Raw genomic sequence first — 18,229 nt, forward strand, 5'->3', positions numbered from 1 at the left:
GTGAAGTTTTTTTTTTACCATGCTTGGTAAGTGCTACTTGAAGGAAGACACCGTATTATCAGGTGGTGCCCTGGGATGGCAGCAGGGTGCCCTGCATTTTAGCTCACTGCTGAGAGACCATCTCACACAGAGAAACCATTTCCAGCCCACACAAGGGAGGCAGATAAGCAAGCCTTAAACAACTGCTCCCCTACAGTCTGAGTTGTACTTCAGATCTGTGTTTGCTGGAACTTTCAAGCTTCATATCATAACATAGGTTAAGACGCTGATAGGTTTTATAGACGAGACTCAGATATTGCTATCTGGAAGAATGCAAGTCTAAGCACTGACCAAATGAATATACACCAAAGAAGAACTGATCAATTTATGAAATTAAAGGACCAAGCTAGGGAAGTATCAGCAATATGTACAGAGTCAAGGCTGGAGTTTAGAGGGTAACTGTAAAAGTAGAAGACTCCAAAAAAAAAAAAAAAAAAAAAAAGACCTGAACCTCTAATGATGCAGTCATATCTTATTCATACAGGGTTAATGGTACTAACACTTGTGAAACCAATCATATTTGATTATATATTTTAACTCACTGATCAGTATCACCTGATGCCCAAATTCAGATATTGGAATCGGTATTGGGAGGGAAAAAATGATGTCGGAACATCTTTAAGTCTTCATCCCCTTCAACTCAAATTTGTCTTTTCACTCACAGCGACAGGTCCACTCGGTCTTTTGTCATAACGTCTAGCCCTGAAAATGACATGGTGATTCATGCAACACTTTTTTCTGATGCAGCAGATGAATTCCATGGCAGACTAACAGTTCTTTGGTGCTCATCTCACCCATTGGCCTCCTCTGGCCTGCTGGCTCCCGCACGCTTTAAAAATGGCAGTACATGATGTCCATGCTGGGTCCAAACACCTGCTCAGACTCCAGCCTTTGCCAACTCCACATCTCCATCTATAAGTTCTCTCCATCTGTGCTCCGGTAGCATGTGGGAGTAGTCTCATCTGTTTGTTTGTACTTTGCCATTCTGTCGCACAGAGTGATATTAAGCACAGGGGAATCAGCATTAATCAGTGATCAGCCCTCACTTTAACAGTCATAAAAGTGCAGAGTAGGGAGGAGCTGCGCACTTATGTTCACCCACATCAAGGTTGGTGATTTGCATTTACCTTCCGATGTGATGTGTGAAAGACTCAGTGTGTTTTGCTGCAAAAGTGAATGACCTCAGTGTTTGGCAACATAAACAAAGGCAGTGGTGGTAGAATCACTTTTTCTATTAACAACAATTTATCCCTTGTCAGTGGTGCGGAGAAGTCGAGGAATAACTGAGTGTTGCGCAGTAAATGTCCGTGTTAAAAGCCGTTTTTTACGACAGTCTCTCATTGTAAAAATTCACTTTAGATGTTATCAGGTTTTACAACGTTGTGCTTTACTTCGCCCACTAAAGCATTTATTACGAAGAACTTCAAAAGGCAATAAGTCTAAATACAATGCCAAAGTTTTGTTTTTGTTTTTTGGAATCAGCGATCTGAACGCTGGGACCTGGGTTTGCACTCCTAGCCATGGCTCAGAGGGTGGGACTGGGACTCTACCAAGTTGATGAATGCATTATGGTTTTAGCTTTAGAAACATGAACTCCTCTACTGCACCATCAAGTTTTCAGCCATAGTAATTTATATTTCCACTAATGTTGTGCGTAACATTCCACACAATGAGAATGAAAGATGTAAAAGTATGACCATTACAATTTTAGAATCGGATGCGTTCGCTAGAACTTCTTTCCCGACTGTGGCACCTTAAAACTTTGACCAACGAAACATTCGGCGACGAACACGAGAGTTGCCGCTGCCATCTAATCATGGCCCACGTTTTCAGAGAAGATGAAGGCCATTAACCCTGGACAAACCAAGATCCTGAACTTTCACTTTTTGATGAGTTTGGACTGAGATATGCTAACACTGCCTATCCACTACAATTCAATGCTCCCTAATGCACACAGAGCAGAGAAGGGTATCTATCTTCTCGTCTGGCTCTGGGGAGGATGGCAAATCAGCGCGTTTCCCAAAAAGTTTGCTTTAAGTGCTTAACTTTTCATCTGGGCTTCTAAATTGTTTAATTTTCTCACTCAAGTGCTCTTTGAAAGGATAAGCGCCGCGTGCTGTGCAGAGGGAGTGAGTAGCACAGTTTTGGTGCTACAACTTATTATTAAGACTTAACATGAAGTTCTTCTAAATAGGACGGAATGAAGTAAAGTGTGAAAGCCGTACTGTGACTGTCTGTATTATTCACAGACTACTTTTTACCAGACCTTGAAAAGTTTCTTATTCACACATAAACTGGGAGCACTCACCCTGTTATGGTCATATGGGTATTGTTAACCTCCTGTCGACTGATTTAAATAACTTCACATCATTCCCCTCTTTCTGCTTTGTTCAACTGTCAGAGAGAGGGAGAGAGAGCTTTGACAAGTGCAATCTGCAATTCAAAAGTTCTTTCTCCAATATGTCCTTAGTTTTAGTTTTTTTAAATTATTCACTTTGATAGACGAGAAAACGTAATAACCTTCATACAGGACGGTTGGAGGTTTTGCACCTCCTACTGTTCATTTCCTGAATCTGAGCTTCCTCTATATGCTACAAAAGGTAAAGAATAACAGAGGCGGAGTAGAATGATCGGTGGCAGTGAATCCATAGATGGCTATACAAGGTAACGACAATAACATGTTTGTGGAGACGTCTTATTGTTTCCAGCAAGTGGAATGCTACTGTCAGCATGGCAGCCAGTCCCAGGCTATGGCAGTGTAACGGTAAACAAAACTCATAGTTCTCTGTGTACTGGGGGGGGGGGGGGGTTTACTCTTAATTATTCGCCTTAATGCATAATAGTGGAAAGAAAATGAAGAAATATAAAGTTCTTCTGCATCTTCTAAATACTGTTGTGATTCTCAAAATAATTAGACTAAATACTGAATATAGTTAAAAGGTTTATAGTCACACTGGGCATGTCAGTTTATCTCACCATGCAAACTTTAGTCCTGACGTGCTCTGATCTAAAACCTTAATGATGACCTGTGATTGCACCTGTTTTTCTCCTTCATATCTTTGTGCAGGTCTTTTTGAGCCTTTTAAAGATAAAGTTTTACAGAAATGCAAACATGTGGACAGGATGCGAGGTAAATCGACAAATAAAGTAAGGAAAAAAAATGTGACCATGAAACCCGCCTCTCCCCCCTTCAGTGCAAAAAGAGCAAAATAAAGTAGATATAAATTAATGTTTCACAAGTCTGAAGGTGACCTGTCTTTCGAAGGTCTAACCCTTCATGAAGCTCTTTTTTTGTCGTCGTAAGGTTTGACTGGACTGTTTCTCTCTGGGTCTAAAAGGACGGGATTTTGTTTGCAAGGTTTGATATCTATTTACTTCAATTGTTGCTCTGGGACATGAATAAAAAGCCACTTCACCTCACTATCTCTGATAACACTGGTCTGGTTTGTCGGCTACAGTCATGTGACATATAGGATTTTGGTATTGTCTGTGGCAAGGTGAGTGAAAAGCCTTGGTTTGAGGACCATTTAATTTGTGTTCTTTTGTCAGTCACAGAAAACAGGCTAGATTGAGTTTGCGGTGTGCAGAAAGGCTATAGGAGGGCAACAATAAAAGTCTTTTTTTTCATCACAGGTAGTCGGATGTAGAACGGTGAATAGTGTTCTATGATATTGGCTCCGCAAAAGGCAAATTGTGTTCTTCTCAAGGACGCGACTTCAAACAACTGCTGCTGGAGAAGGGAGATGGAAAGAGTGAGAAACAAGCTGCATTACAGCCATTCATTATTATTATTTCCCACATCTCTGCCGCCCCAGCTATCTAGTATTCCCCAAACACTAAGGAAGCAAGACACCCAGAACAGATGTGCAACATCCACATAAACTCTCTTCCTCGAGCTCCCGCTTGAACTCGTCACAAACAATTATCATTGAAGTTGTTGTTGTCACCTCAACTCTTCAGCCTCAAGAGAATGATAAATAGCATTAGTTTAGTCATGCTTGGCAGGATACTTTTTTCCTTCTGTTTTTAAATTTGAACTGAAATATTTCTCAAGGTCTTTAAATGTTTCTATTCTCAGTGTTTAATTATTCATGGACTATCTGCTGTAATTTTTGTCACTGATTTTTCGCCATCCTTTTACTAAATTATAGATGTCCCGTTCCCCTTGTTAGGCATCCAGGAAGCACTCATTCAGTCTGGTTGTATAACTCAAGAACATGTCTGCGTCTCCTCCTTTTAAACAAAGGACAGTAATGTCAGGGAGGCTGCGATTTATTCCCTCCATTCACCGCCTAGATAGCTATATCTAAGATTTCATATATCTCCTAAGTAGGTGGCTCGGGAAAAAAAAAAAAAAGAAAAAGAAAAACACCAACCATTTTACAAAGTCAAGCCCTTCCATTTGATTTACACTCTGGGTAACACTCGGAATTGAGTGCAAAACATGCAGGTTTTTGATGACAAATGACAATACCATGTGAGGCAACCGGGGAGTGTTGAAGTTGAAGAATCACATTGGTAACCTCTGTCTGCTCCTGCGGAGATTGTGTCCCTGTTAGTAGATGGGGGCTGGTGGTCGTCGTCTTTGTCTTAACTGCAGACATTTTCCCCCTGAAGTCTGAACCGGAAAGTAAAAACCTGGTCTGACGGTGGAGATGGGTGTGTGGGCATGTGTATGTGTTAAGACAGATGGGGTAGGAGGGGGCCATTCTGCCCGCCGCTCTGACCCCAATCACCACACAGCATATTGGTGGAAACAAAATGAAAGATTGATTTAACCGGTTCCACCTCCTCTGCCTCTGCTGTTCCCATCAGCTTGGCTGTCCATTCGTTTTCATCCTGTCGGTGGACTTGCGCTTCCTTTCACCTTTTGTCCCTGAGACATGCTAGCGAGGTTTGTTCTTTTAATCCCTCTAAAATGGTCGGGGATAGAAAAGCGTGCTGTCGGGGATAGAAAAGTCTTCCATACCCTACTATGTTATGAATGGAGTTATTTATTCCAGTCCCAGTTGTTTAATCCATTTTTAGAAACTGCAGTCGTCACAAGCAACTGTTTATGACTTGGGGGTTCTTCGCATTTCAGCAAGTCTATAACCTGCAGAACAGCTCTTCCTGCCCACCCACCCCATTAAACGGCGCGGTCCAGACGATCTCTGAACACCTGGACTAGGAAAAGCATCCAGGGTCAGTGGCCAAGATTGCTGAGCTTCCGGTGTAAGTGGCGACTATTTGGGTCAAGTTCCTCCTCCTCTGTTTGCTATTTATTGCCTACTGTCCATTTAGCGACTGGAGAGTTGAGAGATTGTTACCATACAATCGCAGATAAACAGCATAGTGTCAACATGTATGCAGCTCAAACATGATTGGTCCATACTACGCAGACTCCAAACACGTACCAGAGCGCTTCTGTTCTCAAGAGCTTCAGTATCTTTGACGGATCTTTTAGACTCTCAAACATTGCTTTGCTGAATGCATGTGGAGCTTTTAATCCACTAAATTATCAGACGGTTATTTTCTGGCCTAACTTCAGCAAATAATACCCTTATTAGAAAACGTACGCCCCCACATACCCCATCTGATTAATGGATATCCTCCTTTCATAATATATTGGAACAAGAATTAACCATCACATTGGCAAATAATGCCAAGGTCCTTACAACAAGGGAGCACAAATCTTGAGTAGGGTTTTGTGTGCATTTATGTAATGTGTGTCTGGATAGATTAAAATCTTTGTTCCAAAAATCTATAAAAAGTTGCTCACTTGTATAAAAATGAATGGATATATTTCATTTCAGGGAAGGAAATGCATACAGTGATTGTTTTCCTCATGGCCCTGCAGTTGCAAAAAGCATTACATGAAGTGCTGCTGCATGTAGGTTTACAACCTTTAATACCTCATTTGTGAGTTTTATATTAGTAATAGCATCCCTCCTTCTCAGTGTTCCAAATCAGTCAAACAAGCAAACACACCCATCATATACATAAAATATGCATAAGTGACTCATTATCGTAATCTGTTTTCTCTGATGTCTTATGAGGAAAAAGACATTAACCCAGAGATCCATTATAAAATGTTGGTATCCAGAGATTCAAATTGTATTTTAATGTATTTAAATGATATTAACAGACGGTTTTCTTGTTTACATTGAAAAAAACAAACCAACCCCAAAAAACGTCCGTCATCGCTGTACGCTGTACTTTCCATTTGGAATATTTGCCAAAAGAGAAATATGTACGAGAAGATAAATAATGAATATGTAGCAAAAGCAATGTTGACAAGTGTTTTCAGTGGACTCAGGCTATCTTAATGTAAAACTAGGTGGTGCTAGAGCCGACAAACACCCAACCTTCCTGTTGGAGGTGACTCAGAAATACATAGTGACGATCAAGTGAGAGGAACTTAGACTCATGTTCTAGTTTTTTTCACAGTTTTTCTACTCTCATTTTATTCCTGTGCATTGGTATTGGAGAGCAACATGGGGATGGGGGGGGGAGGGCAATCATGAACGAAGACCAGCAGTGACTTGGAATGACTCGACAGTCCGGAGTCTCATCATGCATCATCCTCCTGTGTGGGTGGAGTGTGTCTTGCATTCCCTCTCACATTTAGCTCCCTTTTTCTATTCAATGCTGTTAGACGGAAGATATTCACCCATTCATCTCCACCCCTACAGCTTGAGGGGGGTTCATCAGACAAGGTGGCAGCTCAGCCCGGTCCAGCGCCAGGGCTCATTTTGTGGTATCAATTCAATCCAGCATGTTGCAGGCCCCTCCGCCCCTTATCCTCACCCATCATGGCAGTCTCATTTATCACAAAGCCTATAAAGAAGGACTTGATAGAGTGAGGAGCGGCCACCAACATTCAATAAATCCTTGTGATTATCCACGCCCCCAAGGTGTACTGGCAAGCGCTTGTGTATATGTGTGTCCTTAACATGCTTGGGTCTGATTTTGTAACGGATGTGCAGGGGCGATGTTGAACCAGAAGAGGACCATGTACAGCGCCTTTTAAAGTGCTGTCAATTATAACATTTGTACACAAGTCAGCCTGAAGGACTGATGGGACCTCTTGTGTTTGATGACAACAAAAACCTTGACGCTTCCACCCCCCACCCCCCGTATTAGCTTCCTCTCCCTCCATTCTCCCCCACCTATCCACCCACACATTTACTCCTTCCATCTCTTCTCTTAACCTCCCTCCTCTCTTCTTCTTCCTCCAGACTATTGCAAAGAGGAGCACTCTAGGAGGGTGATGGAGCTTTGATTGTCGGTTATCAAAAGCTATCATTACGACTTGCTTCTGTGGGATATGAAAATGATTTCCTAAGTGTAAAACCCATGTCATTACCTCAATGGCCTCAGTGCTATCACTGAGAGGTAATAGAAAGCAGCAAACAAATGTGCTCGCCTCCCCAACCTGCCCAGCTCAAACAGAACACAGTGAATAACACACAGCAATGGAGAGATAAGTGACGAGGATACCAGGCCTCGCTGCCTAGAAAGGAACACTTTACCTGAAAACAGCCTCTCAGACAAGGATTTAATCTTCGCCGTTGTCATGTTGTTTTGTTACCGTCTTCAACGAAGGTGCCTGCGCGTGACAAGCCGTCGCTGACATTCGCCGGGGAGGAATTCGACAGTCTACATACCATCCTGTGAAAGTCGGGGCATTTCTCTCTTTCTTTTTTTTTTTCATCTCAAAACAAAGAGCACTCCCTCCTCCTCCTCCTCCTCAACCTGAGTGCCGTTTCATCCTGATGAGATAGGCTCAAGAGCCACATTGACTTGACGGTGGTTTGTAATCATTTGGGAAGTAGTCTTTTTATCCCCCCCTCTCGCTTCTGTTTGGTGAACAGGGAGACAGAACTCTATGCCAGCACCAAGCCTTTCTGCATTTAATCAATGTGGAACTGATAAACATCCTGGCTTTCCTAATGACTCGTATGCTGTGACGCCCGAGGAAAATCTGATAAGTAAATCGTTCCTCTGTACATATAGCAATGAACCATGCTGCTGTGCTCGTGTGTGGACAGTCCTCTGCTCACATGAAGCCCAAAATACACCGTGGTTCCTTCGCACCGCATTCACATGAAGACACACACACTTGTCTCGCAGTAAAGTGGATGTGCTCCGGACATGCCCAATTTGTTTCCTTTCATCCAAGACTAATGTTTTGTTCTGCCCAGGGGCTAAGTGCACCATTTGAAGCCCCTTCTAGGACAAACGGCTATAACATGCGGTTATTTGTTGTTCATCTTTTCAAGTTTTGTTTTTTTCGATGAAGGAAATTGTGCTATCACTTCAGATGCGGTGTGTGTGTGTGTGTGTGTGTGTGTGTGTGTGTGTGTGTGTGTGTGTGTGTGTGTGTGTGTGCTTTCAAATTAACAAGAGGCAATAAAGTGCTGATAATTTCTAAAAATATTATTTAAATGTCACACTGTAATGACAAAAAAAATCACTAATAGTTCTTTGTAAATGTCAAATTCAAATTATTCAATTACATCGGCAAGTGTGGGGCAGGTGATAATTTGTCCACCGCTTGGAATACCAATCTGGCTCTCACTGGAACTCATCCTGTGTGCCCTGGCATAAGATAGACCTCAGTAATTTCCTGCTCCAAGGGATGCTTTCGTAGCCATTATTATAACTCTATTCCACTAGAAATATCTGCCAGAGTGTGGGAGATATTAGATTCATATTTTCAGACTTTCACCCCAATGTCACTGGCAGTACGGTATGTAAGAGCTCGTATGAATTGTAAAAAATAAAAGAAAGAAAAAAAAAAAAGGTATGACTTTTAAACGATAGCCTTGTTATTCCTTGTTGTGATTTGTACTTGTGATTTTACTGCTGAGCCCCTGGGTCAATAAACTAGCTGTCACAGTAGACTGGGGTAATAGGCTCATCCCTTCAGCTGTCATTCATAGACTCATGCACCCCATTTAAAAATGGCTGCACAGTTTCCATCTATGCACAAAAGGATTTGTAAAGGATATCAACCATTCACCAAGACCTGTTCATCTCAAATTAAGTGGAGGGAAGATGGTACGAAGTGGGTTTTCTCTCTCTCTCTCTCTCTCTCTCTCTCTCTCTCTCTCTCTATTTCCTATCCTTCAAAGTCAACCATGACCAGGCTCTAAAATGGATGAGGCACCTTGTTGTTCAGGCAAACACATGATGTCATTTTGAGTCATGAGTACATGTTGTGATTGGCCCCAGATCGTCACATTTTTACTGCTTCCCGCACACAGCTGGCATTTGCACTCCAGGGAACTAATGATGCAACAAACAATTAGCCTTTTCTCAACAAAACTCCAGGGAGAAGCTTCAGAACATGCTAACGCTAAATGGCCGGTGTTCCTCTATGTAGTGATCTGTTGCTCTTGACATTCAGACAATAATACAGTATGTTTCTTTTACCGTTCCTAACCCAGACCACAAAACAAATTTAAACTTATCTCTGAATGAAAAATAGCCTTCTCTCAATCAATTCAACATGTACGATTCCTCCGTACAATCATATTTTCCACATGTGACTCACCAGTTGTTGGCAACTCTCCACCAGCCAGAATTAGGTTTTAGTGGACTTTATCTATGATATACCTCAAAGATGGGAGTGTGACATTCTCCTTGGACACTCGGCGAGTGAGATGACTTCAGCCACTTGTGCATGTCTGCTTGAGACTCACACTTTGATGCATTTGTCATTTTGGGAGCATCTGGTTTAATTTGATTTCTGTGCCTGGCCGCCCTGCAATTCTCTGTGCTCTTAGTGTAACCATTGCCTACTGAGTGCAGCCAACAGATAGTTCCGCAAATAAAGGGGTTTAAACTTCTATTTTCTGGGTGGCTCTCCCAATATGGCATCCAACTTCAGCCGGCCCGTTCTTCCTTCCTTCCCTCTATCCATCAGTCCCTCTGTATCTGATTATATTTGTTTAAATAGGCAGGTTGCTATGTCAGTTTTGATATTTTTCTTAATAGCTTTGCAGACTTCAGTTGGCTTTTCAAGAGTCTTTTAGCATGCTGGATGTATGATTCTTCAACAAAGACCAGCAGTTCCGTCGAAGCTTAACAATTTTATCGGAGGTCAGCGCAAATGAGATGGAATGAAGAATTCCAAGAGGGGTCCAACACTGCTTTTTTTCTCAAATAGGCCAGTTGGAAATTAATGTTTTTTTTCTGCTTCTAAGCTTTTTGAAAATGGTTCTATCGATTTAAGGGTGACGAGTGACATCGGGTCTTCCAAAGAGTTTGCGTTGACCTGTAGTGACGAATTGTTCTTAAACAGACTTTAAATGTTGTTGTTTTTTTCCCCCTTTAGCCGGATGGCTTCTTCCAGTTTCTAGACCTATTTTATCATTGTATCCTTTTGTGTTTGCCTCATATATTGTATGCTGCACATTGATATCCCTTCCCCCCATCTGTCTCCAACATCTCTGCCTCTGCCTCCTCCGGGCCATTCTAATGCTATTTCATCTGCTCTGTGAACGCGCTGGAGAGATCACATCCGTTGTTTCTCCTCGTGAAAAGTGTTTCATCTCTCGTTCAACTGGCAGGAGCCTTTCTGCGCTCGCTGCTTTTCTTCTTGCATTATCTTCTCACACTTGTAGGAGCTTCTGTCATGACACATGTTATGACCTAATTTCCTGAACACCCTTTGTTTATGTCTTGTAAGTTTTCTGTTGTGCTACATAGATCTCTGTTGTTAGTTTCCTTTTTTTATGAGTTCTCAATCAAACGTGATCGGTCATATTTCTGTACAGGAGACGACAACAGTATTGTAAATGTAAGCAGGAATCACAACAATCTACAAAGATCCCTGCTTGTCTATCATGGACTTGTGCACAGTGGAATTGAACAGCATGTTGGAGCTTGAGTCCAACCCCCCCCGCCCCCACACACACACACACACCAACCACCCATGCACCTTCGGAATGTTAAACATGGCTGCCGTGGCTACGTCTGAATTGCTGGACTGTGTCTCTTGGGAAATGGGGAAATTGTGCTCTGGCTCTTCCTAATAGGTGGTAAAGTGTTAAGTTCCAGAGAAATGGACTGCGAATTTAACCTGGAATGGAAATTGATCCCATTACCTTGTGCTCTGACTGCTTTCCTCCTGTAGGAAAGGATGAGGAGAGCATTGGGGGGGGGGGGTGGAAAGGGAAAGCAGAGAGAGGAGAAGAAATAGAAATGGGGGAACCACAGAAAAAGCGATGAGCAGAAATGGAGAAAAAGGATATGGAAGTTAAGGAGAAGAGAAAAGGCAAGGAGACACAGTTTATGTGGTTAGAGGTGATATGATGGCAGTGGGGGTTGTGTCCCGCCTGGATTGACAGTCCGCCTGACTCTGTATCAGTGTGGTGTTAATAGCAAACTGCCACTGGATGGACAAGATGGAAAAGGCGGAGGAGAGGAACGGCACGCTCTGAGGGGATGATACACCTCCTGCTGAGGGTTTTCACCAACAGACCTGTGGTGTCTTGGTATGTGTAGCTGCTGAGAGACCAAGTTAGCAATGGTGATGGAATGTGGCATTGCTCAGTATCAGGCTGTGGCTTTGAAATTTAAAAAAAAAAAGTATTCGCTGGATATATGACCTCCAAACATTCTGAGTCTCAAATATTATGAAAATTCCCAGAGATTTCTTTCTACCCAAAAAGAACATCATCTTCTCTGTGTCCTGGCATACACCTCAGTCGTTTCCTTGGTTTTATTGAAACTAATTTGCACTACCTGCTATTTCATATGGCTTAATTTATTATCTTGATGTATGCTCACACTCTGCTCTCTTTGTCCATCTCACCAGAGCCCATGCATGGGCCACAGAGGCTGGAAGTCGTGGACATCCAATCCAAACAGGTGACCGTACGCTGGGAACCTCTGGGCTACAACGTGACTCGCTGCTACAGCTACAACCTGACCGTCCAGTATCGCTCCAGGGTGGGAGGCAAAGACGAGACCCGTGAGGAAGTGTGCTATGATACTCAAAGCCGTGACCCTCAGCACACCATTCACAATTTGACACCCTTCACCAACCTGAGTGTCAAGCTGGTGCTGCGCAACCCAGAAGGTGTCAAGGAGAGCACCGAGCTGGAGGTTCAGACAGATGAGGATGGTAAGTGTTGTACAGGTTTGCAGCCTAATCCAACATGCATGATTACGTAAAGGCTCACTCACGTCTCACTGTTCTGGGGGACAGTTTTCTCCTGTAGCACATGGGATGGTGCAGATGCATGTTTTGATCGTGTTGTTCCGCTGGAACTGATCCTTTTCATCCACTGAAGCTCCAGATTGTGCACGTGCAACTGGCCTGTGCTGAAGCCCAACTCCTTCAGCTGTGCCTGGGCAAAGAAAGCAAACTATATCTGGGCGTGAACGGAGGCTTCACTCGAGTCAAATGAACTTGACCTTGAGGGACATGGATGTAGTTAGTAGACCAGAACGTGAGCTAATCCATCACAGCAGTGGAATAGCATTTCTTGAAAAATCTACACTTAAATCTCAGTTTTTCATCCGGGATTACACACAGTGTGAGTGTTTTTCAGAAGCGTTTGTTTCCGCATTTAGCCTCATTTAAAAAAAAAGAAAGCAGTAAAACGAATCTTAATAATCACATTTGTGACATTTAGATTTTGGAATTTTTTTTTTTTTATAAGGAGGGCACAGGAGTGAACACTGCAAACCTCAGCTTCACAAAGTCGTTTCACCTCCTTCAAAGATGAAACATCTTCTGTGTTGCTTCAGCAGACACAGGAAATGAACTCTATAGATGTCTCAGGGAACCCCGGCCACCAGATAACACACACACACACACACACACACACACACACACACACAGGCTCAGCTGACGAAAAGAGAGTCGTGTCATGTCTGATATCTCTGGTTGGAAACTTGAAAGTGGCAACTGTTTCTCACTGTCTGACTGTTGTGTGTCTGTGGATCTTTGTGTTTATGATCCCATGGGAGCTGGTGAACAGACAGGGTGTAGCTGTGGTTGCATTCTTGAAGATAAATCCTAAAAAAAAAAAAAAAAAAAACGATAAAAAAGACACCTCGACATCTTTCTGTTTCACTTACAAAATGAAAGCAATTCACACGAGGGGTTAAAGGACCAGATCTCTTTGGCAGTATCGCATCAAGAGTAAACATTGCACACTTCTCCCATGAGGTTGCATGCTCAGATTTTCTTTTTATTTGTTTGAAAAGTGTTCATTTTTGTCTGTAGAACATGTAGGCTATGTGTTTTTACTAACATCGGCTTCAAATATTCACACAAATTCCGATTAAGTTGTGTTTGACTTTGGCTCATGGCCATTTCTCTAATGCAAGGTCCTTGAAAAGCTCTTCAGTTGATTGTTTTATGCACATCAGCATGGGCTGCTGGGCAAGGTAAATCATCATCGAGAAAGAATAAAATTGCTAAGTAGCGACTGCATTTATCCAAACACGTCCAATTTTATTTATTTACCTTGACAAACATGCACTGGCAAAGTAAACCATATTACTTAAAAGTATAAAAGGAATATTTTTGAAGTTTTTCCTCTACCTTGAAATTACAGCACTTCCACAAGTTTTAAAAAAAAAAGTGCTGTGTTTGTGGTCATTTCCCACAGTTCCGGGGGCCGTCCCTGTGGAGTCCATTCAGGGCAGCGCCTACGAGGAGAAGATCATCCTGAAGTGGAGGGAACCAGCTCAGACCTATGGGATCATCACTCAGTTTGAGGTACGGAACCACAATGTGGGTTAGCGAAATGTCTCGCATGACATATTGAGTTGTAAAAGAGAAGAAGTAAACAGATTGTCTTCTAATGTTCCACCGTTTTTTTTTTCCCGTCCACCTCTCCGAGGATTTTGTTGAAGTTCATTTCACTCTTCTTTTCTCATCTGTGATGGACAGTAGTTAAAAGAATTGTTCAAATTGGTTTTCAGTATGTGAATCCTTTTAAGCGAGGCTTTAGAAATGAGGCGCTTGTTTGTTGACAGTCTGGATGTTAGAGGAGATGACGACACCAGTTAAACCAGGCCTGATAGTTTGAATCAGGCTCTCTTTAAGGAAACTCTTCCACAAAATGTCAGTTTGAGGACGAAATTGATTGATTATTATTGTTATTGCTGTGACGTCTCGTCAACCAGATAAGTTTGGATGGGGTCAGGGTAATCATCGGGTTTAGAATAATCTCAGGTTTAGCAAGTGTAACGATCCTCCAATCAGAGGGAAACGTTCCTCCGCAGTCTTGCTAGAGCAAATCAGCTTTCAGCCATCTCTCTCTTCTTTTTTTTTTAACTGTTTATTCTGCATTTTATAAAAGCAAATAAAACAGATGAAACATACAAATGTTGAAATGTACAAAACATGAGAAAGAACCCCAAAAAGCATGAACAGGCTTGATAGTGTGTAAAGGAGTGTAATGAGCGTGCCGGGTGTAAATCCGCGTGACATCGACGTGATGAATCAACTCGCTTATGTCCAGTTTTGACGAAACAAAACAACATTTCTTGTTCAATACTTAATTCCCTCATTTCAGCTTGCATACGGTTTATGAGCTGATAACTTGTGGTACTGTTTTATTTTTTGTTGGCTGAACTGGAACACACACAAGCCAGTCTTAAGGAAAAATAACAGGTGGAGGGGGAAAAATTAATTAATGAAAAGATAATTATGAGATATTGTAGTCAAGTCAGTTTTATTTGTATAGCGTCAAATCCCAACAAAAGTTATCTCACGACACTTTACAAGTATAGCAGGTCCAGTACCACACTCCTTCAATGAATTTACACCCAACAGTTCTCCATGAGCAAGCACATCCTGCAACAGCTGAGATGAAAACCTTCCTTTAACAGGCAGGAACCTTGAGCAGATCCAGGATCAGTGGGGCCGGCCTTCCGCTTTGACAGGTTGGGGGGAAAGAGAGCAGGAGAGCGGGGCAGAGACAAAGACAGATAATGAAGAAAGACAGATATACAGAAGGAAAGAGAGGGACAGCGATAAAGGGAAGAGACAACGATGGAAGGATAACTTTCCAGCACACGTACAATAATTTACATGTACTTTTGTGCTGCTTACTTACACATACATGTACTCTGCTGAACTATTCCTTTTGAGCCTTGAGAACATCATTTTTAGGCGTGGGGGGGGGGGGGGCATCTCAGTAGCACCACAACCCTTCATCTGTAAGGGGACGACTTGACACATTTGACCTTCATCAAGATATGTAGCTCCTGCAATTCTGATATTGCTTGTGGCTTTATAATGTGATTTCAGTTGTTCGACCTCTAGATTTGAGTCCTCTTTCCCAATAGTTGGGCTCAAAATCATCAAATGTAGCTATTTCAGTAGCTTTTTAATGGGAAGTCGTATATCTACAGCCTCAAATGTGTAATTTTCTGGACTGCCTGATTTCAGTGAGATAATTGGAGCAGATTAAACCGAGATATGTTTGTTAGATACGGTCCACTACAATTTACAGGAAGTTCCTCTATTACTGTTGTCTCAAGCTAACATTTTAGTTTTTATTAGTTTTAGTAACTGTCATACCCTTTTTAGTCTCGTCTAGTTTTAGTCGACGAAAACCAATGACATTTTAGTCTAGTTTTAGTCAATGAAAATTGTATTTTAGTCCCTTTTTTTAGTAATGGAATTCTGTTTAACCCAGTCAATCTAGTATAAGTACTTAGAAGAATAGACAAAACTGATATTTTTGCTTTTAGCCAAACCCATTTCACAATTCAAACCAGTTTATCTTATTAATAGACTTGAGAATACATTCATTCCAGACACTGACATGAATTTGCATTCTTCGTCGATGTCGTTTATGCTAGATTCTAACTTCTCTGGCACTGGCAGTTGCGCGCGTCTTCTAAATAATGCGGCGTGCGTGGGGCCTGAGGAAGTAACGTACATCCGCGCAGTGCGAAACTGTGGAATACTTCAACGAAATAAGGTCAAAATATTTCGCCCTGTCTAGTTTTTGTCAAAGAAAATGGAGAGACGTTTTAGCGTAGTTTTTGTTTCGTAAACCACACTTGATCTAGTTTTTAATTCGCCAACAATACGTCATTGTCACAAGACCAGCATTAACGTTGGGTCTCGTCTTCGTCATGTGACAAAGGTTCATCGACGACAATATTCATACTTTTGCCTGACAAAAGCAACACTATCCTCTATGAAGATTTACTGTCGCTCATCAGTTTGCTTGAGGAGAAACAATTCCAAGCTGCTTCCATCGTCTGTCCTTTGACACATGGATGACCTCTGGCGAAAATACAATCTCTGAAACACACCTCAAACACATCGCAATTCAGTAGCAAGCAAATGTTGACATAAGGCTTCACACAGCTGCTGCAGCACTTGTCCAAGAGCTGCATTGAGACTTCAATGAGAGAAACCGTCCTCACGCACTCGATATATACAATCATTGATCTTAACCAGCTTAAGGTGGAAGTAATCCTCCAGCCTTTCCCACAGATTGATTCTCCTCTGTTGATTCTTGCTCTTGTCACTGTTTGCTCACGCCTGGTATTTTGACTAGGTTAGCAGTCAGGGCTTGTCCTCATACGAGCGGAGCAGATTGAAAAACGAGCCTTTGTTTATTCAAGAGAGCGTAGTGCAGTGTTCTGTTCTGTCACAGATGTATGGCACTCAGAGCGTCCATAAAAAAACAGTATTTTTAACACACACTTCATCACTTTTAGAGTGGCGTGTTTCAGCTGTTTATCTTTTTAAAATTTTATTGTAGAAGCAAAAGCTTTCAGAGCAAATGTGCACAGTTTGCATTGCCGCTTTACTCTTATTGATGTTGGAGCGAATGCGATTCACTTTACTCACTCCAGGCTATTATATTCACACACTGCAGCAATTACCGCTCCCTAGCCTAACCTTAACAGTATGGTGATGGCAATAAGTCACTGCCAATCCTTATATTTTCTTCGTTCAGTGTACTTAGAGCCATCATTAATGATGTATCACATTACCTAGTATCATAGCTCCTGTTCTAAGACAGTTTTAATGTTAATATCACACTCGCTTAAACAGCTCGACAGATGTGGAAAATCTACCGAGCCAGCAGCTTGCTGCAGGTGTCTCCCCCTCACACCGCTACAGCATAAAGAAAGTAACTCGCAATTTATTCTGCTCAAATTCCCCAGAAGTTGCTCCTTACAAGTCAGGACCTTGCTTTGATTTGACAGTATCAAAGGACTCCAAGTGAAATACGTCTGACAAGCGCAGATATCAAAGAGATTTCAGCTCCGTTCCTTTCTGACCGGGCTCTGCCAGTGCCATTTTATTGGGTTTTGGGTTACTGTTCAGATGAACATGAGCCAGCATCTCTTTAAAGATATACATTAGGTTTTACTCCATCAGTTGACTTTAATCTAATAGGATTTTTCAGAATAATAGGAGAAATACCCACATTATAGCATCTGGAATGCCTGTAAAAACATAGGTTATTCAATGAGCTCTTTATGCAACCTGCAGCTAATAGAAATCATTTGAATGTATATCAAAATTATTCATTTTGAGGTATGTAAGAGGATAAAAGCTGTGTAAATAAAAGATGTATTTTTCTTCTCGAAACCTTCGGTGGTTTATATGATACAGTCATTTTAAGGACGTTTATTCATCTCTTCCCATTATTTCATGGATAAAAATGTGTAGAAATGGTTATATTTTATTCATGAATATCATTTGTGATGCTTCATAAATTCGACATGTACATCCCGCATATAGAAAATTTTAAACCAATATTATTCAAAATCCTTAATGTATCAAGTCAAGTAATAATAGCCCGCAAAGCCAAAATGAATTCACTCCGATGTTTTCCATTATTTTTCCTGTCGGTTTCATTATAATTGTAAAAACCTGTCCATGTGCCAGTGTTGACATGTAATTTTAAAGTCCTCCCCCTGAAATGTTATGATATAGGATTTAACACCACAGACTTATTGCACAGACAAAGACTAAATGAGAAGGCTTCCAAGCATCTCAAAACTTGATGGACACAATTTATGCAGTGCTCCAAACTCCCTTTGTGTTCCTTAATTGGAATTATAATGGAAGTTTTCCTTTATGAGCAGCACCATTTTCTTGAAGTGGGACTTTTCAGTTATTCAAAATGGATATTAGCAAAAACACTCACCTTAATGCTTCCCTCCAGAGCTCCCTGTGTTTATTAATGGGAGGGAATCG

General features: G+C 41.7%; 1 protein-coding gene across 7 annotated transcripts in view; it reads left to right on the forward strand.

Moving 5' to 3' along the window:
* LOC147261946 (receptor-type tyrosine-protein phosphatase mu) overlaps positions 1-18,229 on the forward strand; it is a 164,511-nt gene that overhangs the window by 70,970 nt on the left and 75,312 nt on the right. For all 7 annotated transcript variants that reach the window (XM_086204259.1, XM_086204263.1, XM_086204258.1 and 4 more), the window contains 2 exons: positions 11,849-12,157; positions 13,656-13,765. In XM_086204259.1, the coding sequence (XP_086060385.1) occupies positions 11,849-12,157; positions 13,656-13,765 (419 nt within the window). The remainder of the gene's footprint in view (positions 1-11,848; positions 12,158-13,655; positions 13,766-18,229) is intronic.

The sequence above is a fragment of the Aulostomus chinensis genome, chromosome 5, assembly GCF_037954235.1.
Source record: "Aulostomus chinensis isolate RoL2024-O1b breed Wild chromosome 5, RoL_Achi_v1.0, whole genome shotgun sequence".
Lineage (NCBI taxonomy): Eukaryota > Metazoa > Chordata > Actinopteri > Syngnathiformes > Aulostomidae > Aulostomus > Aulostomus chinensis.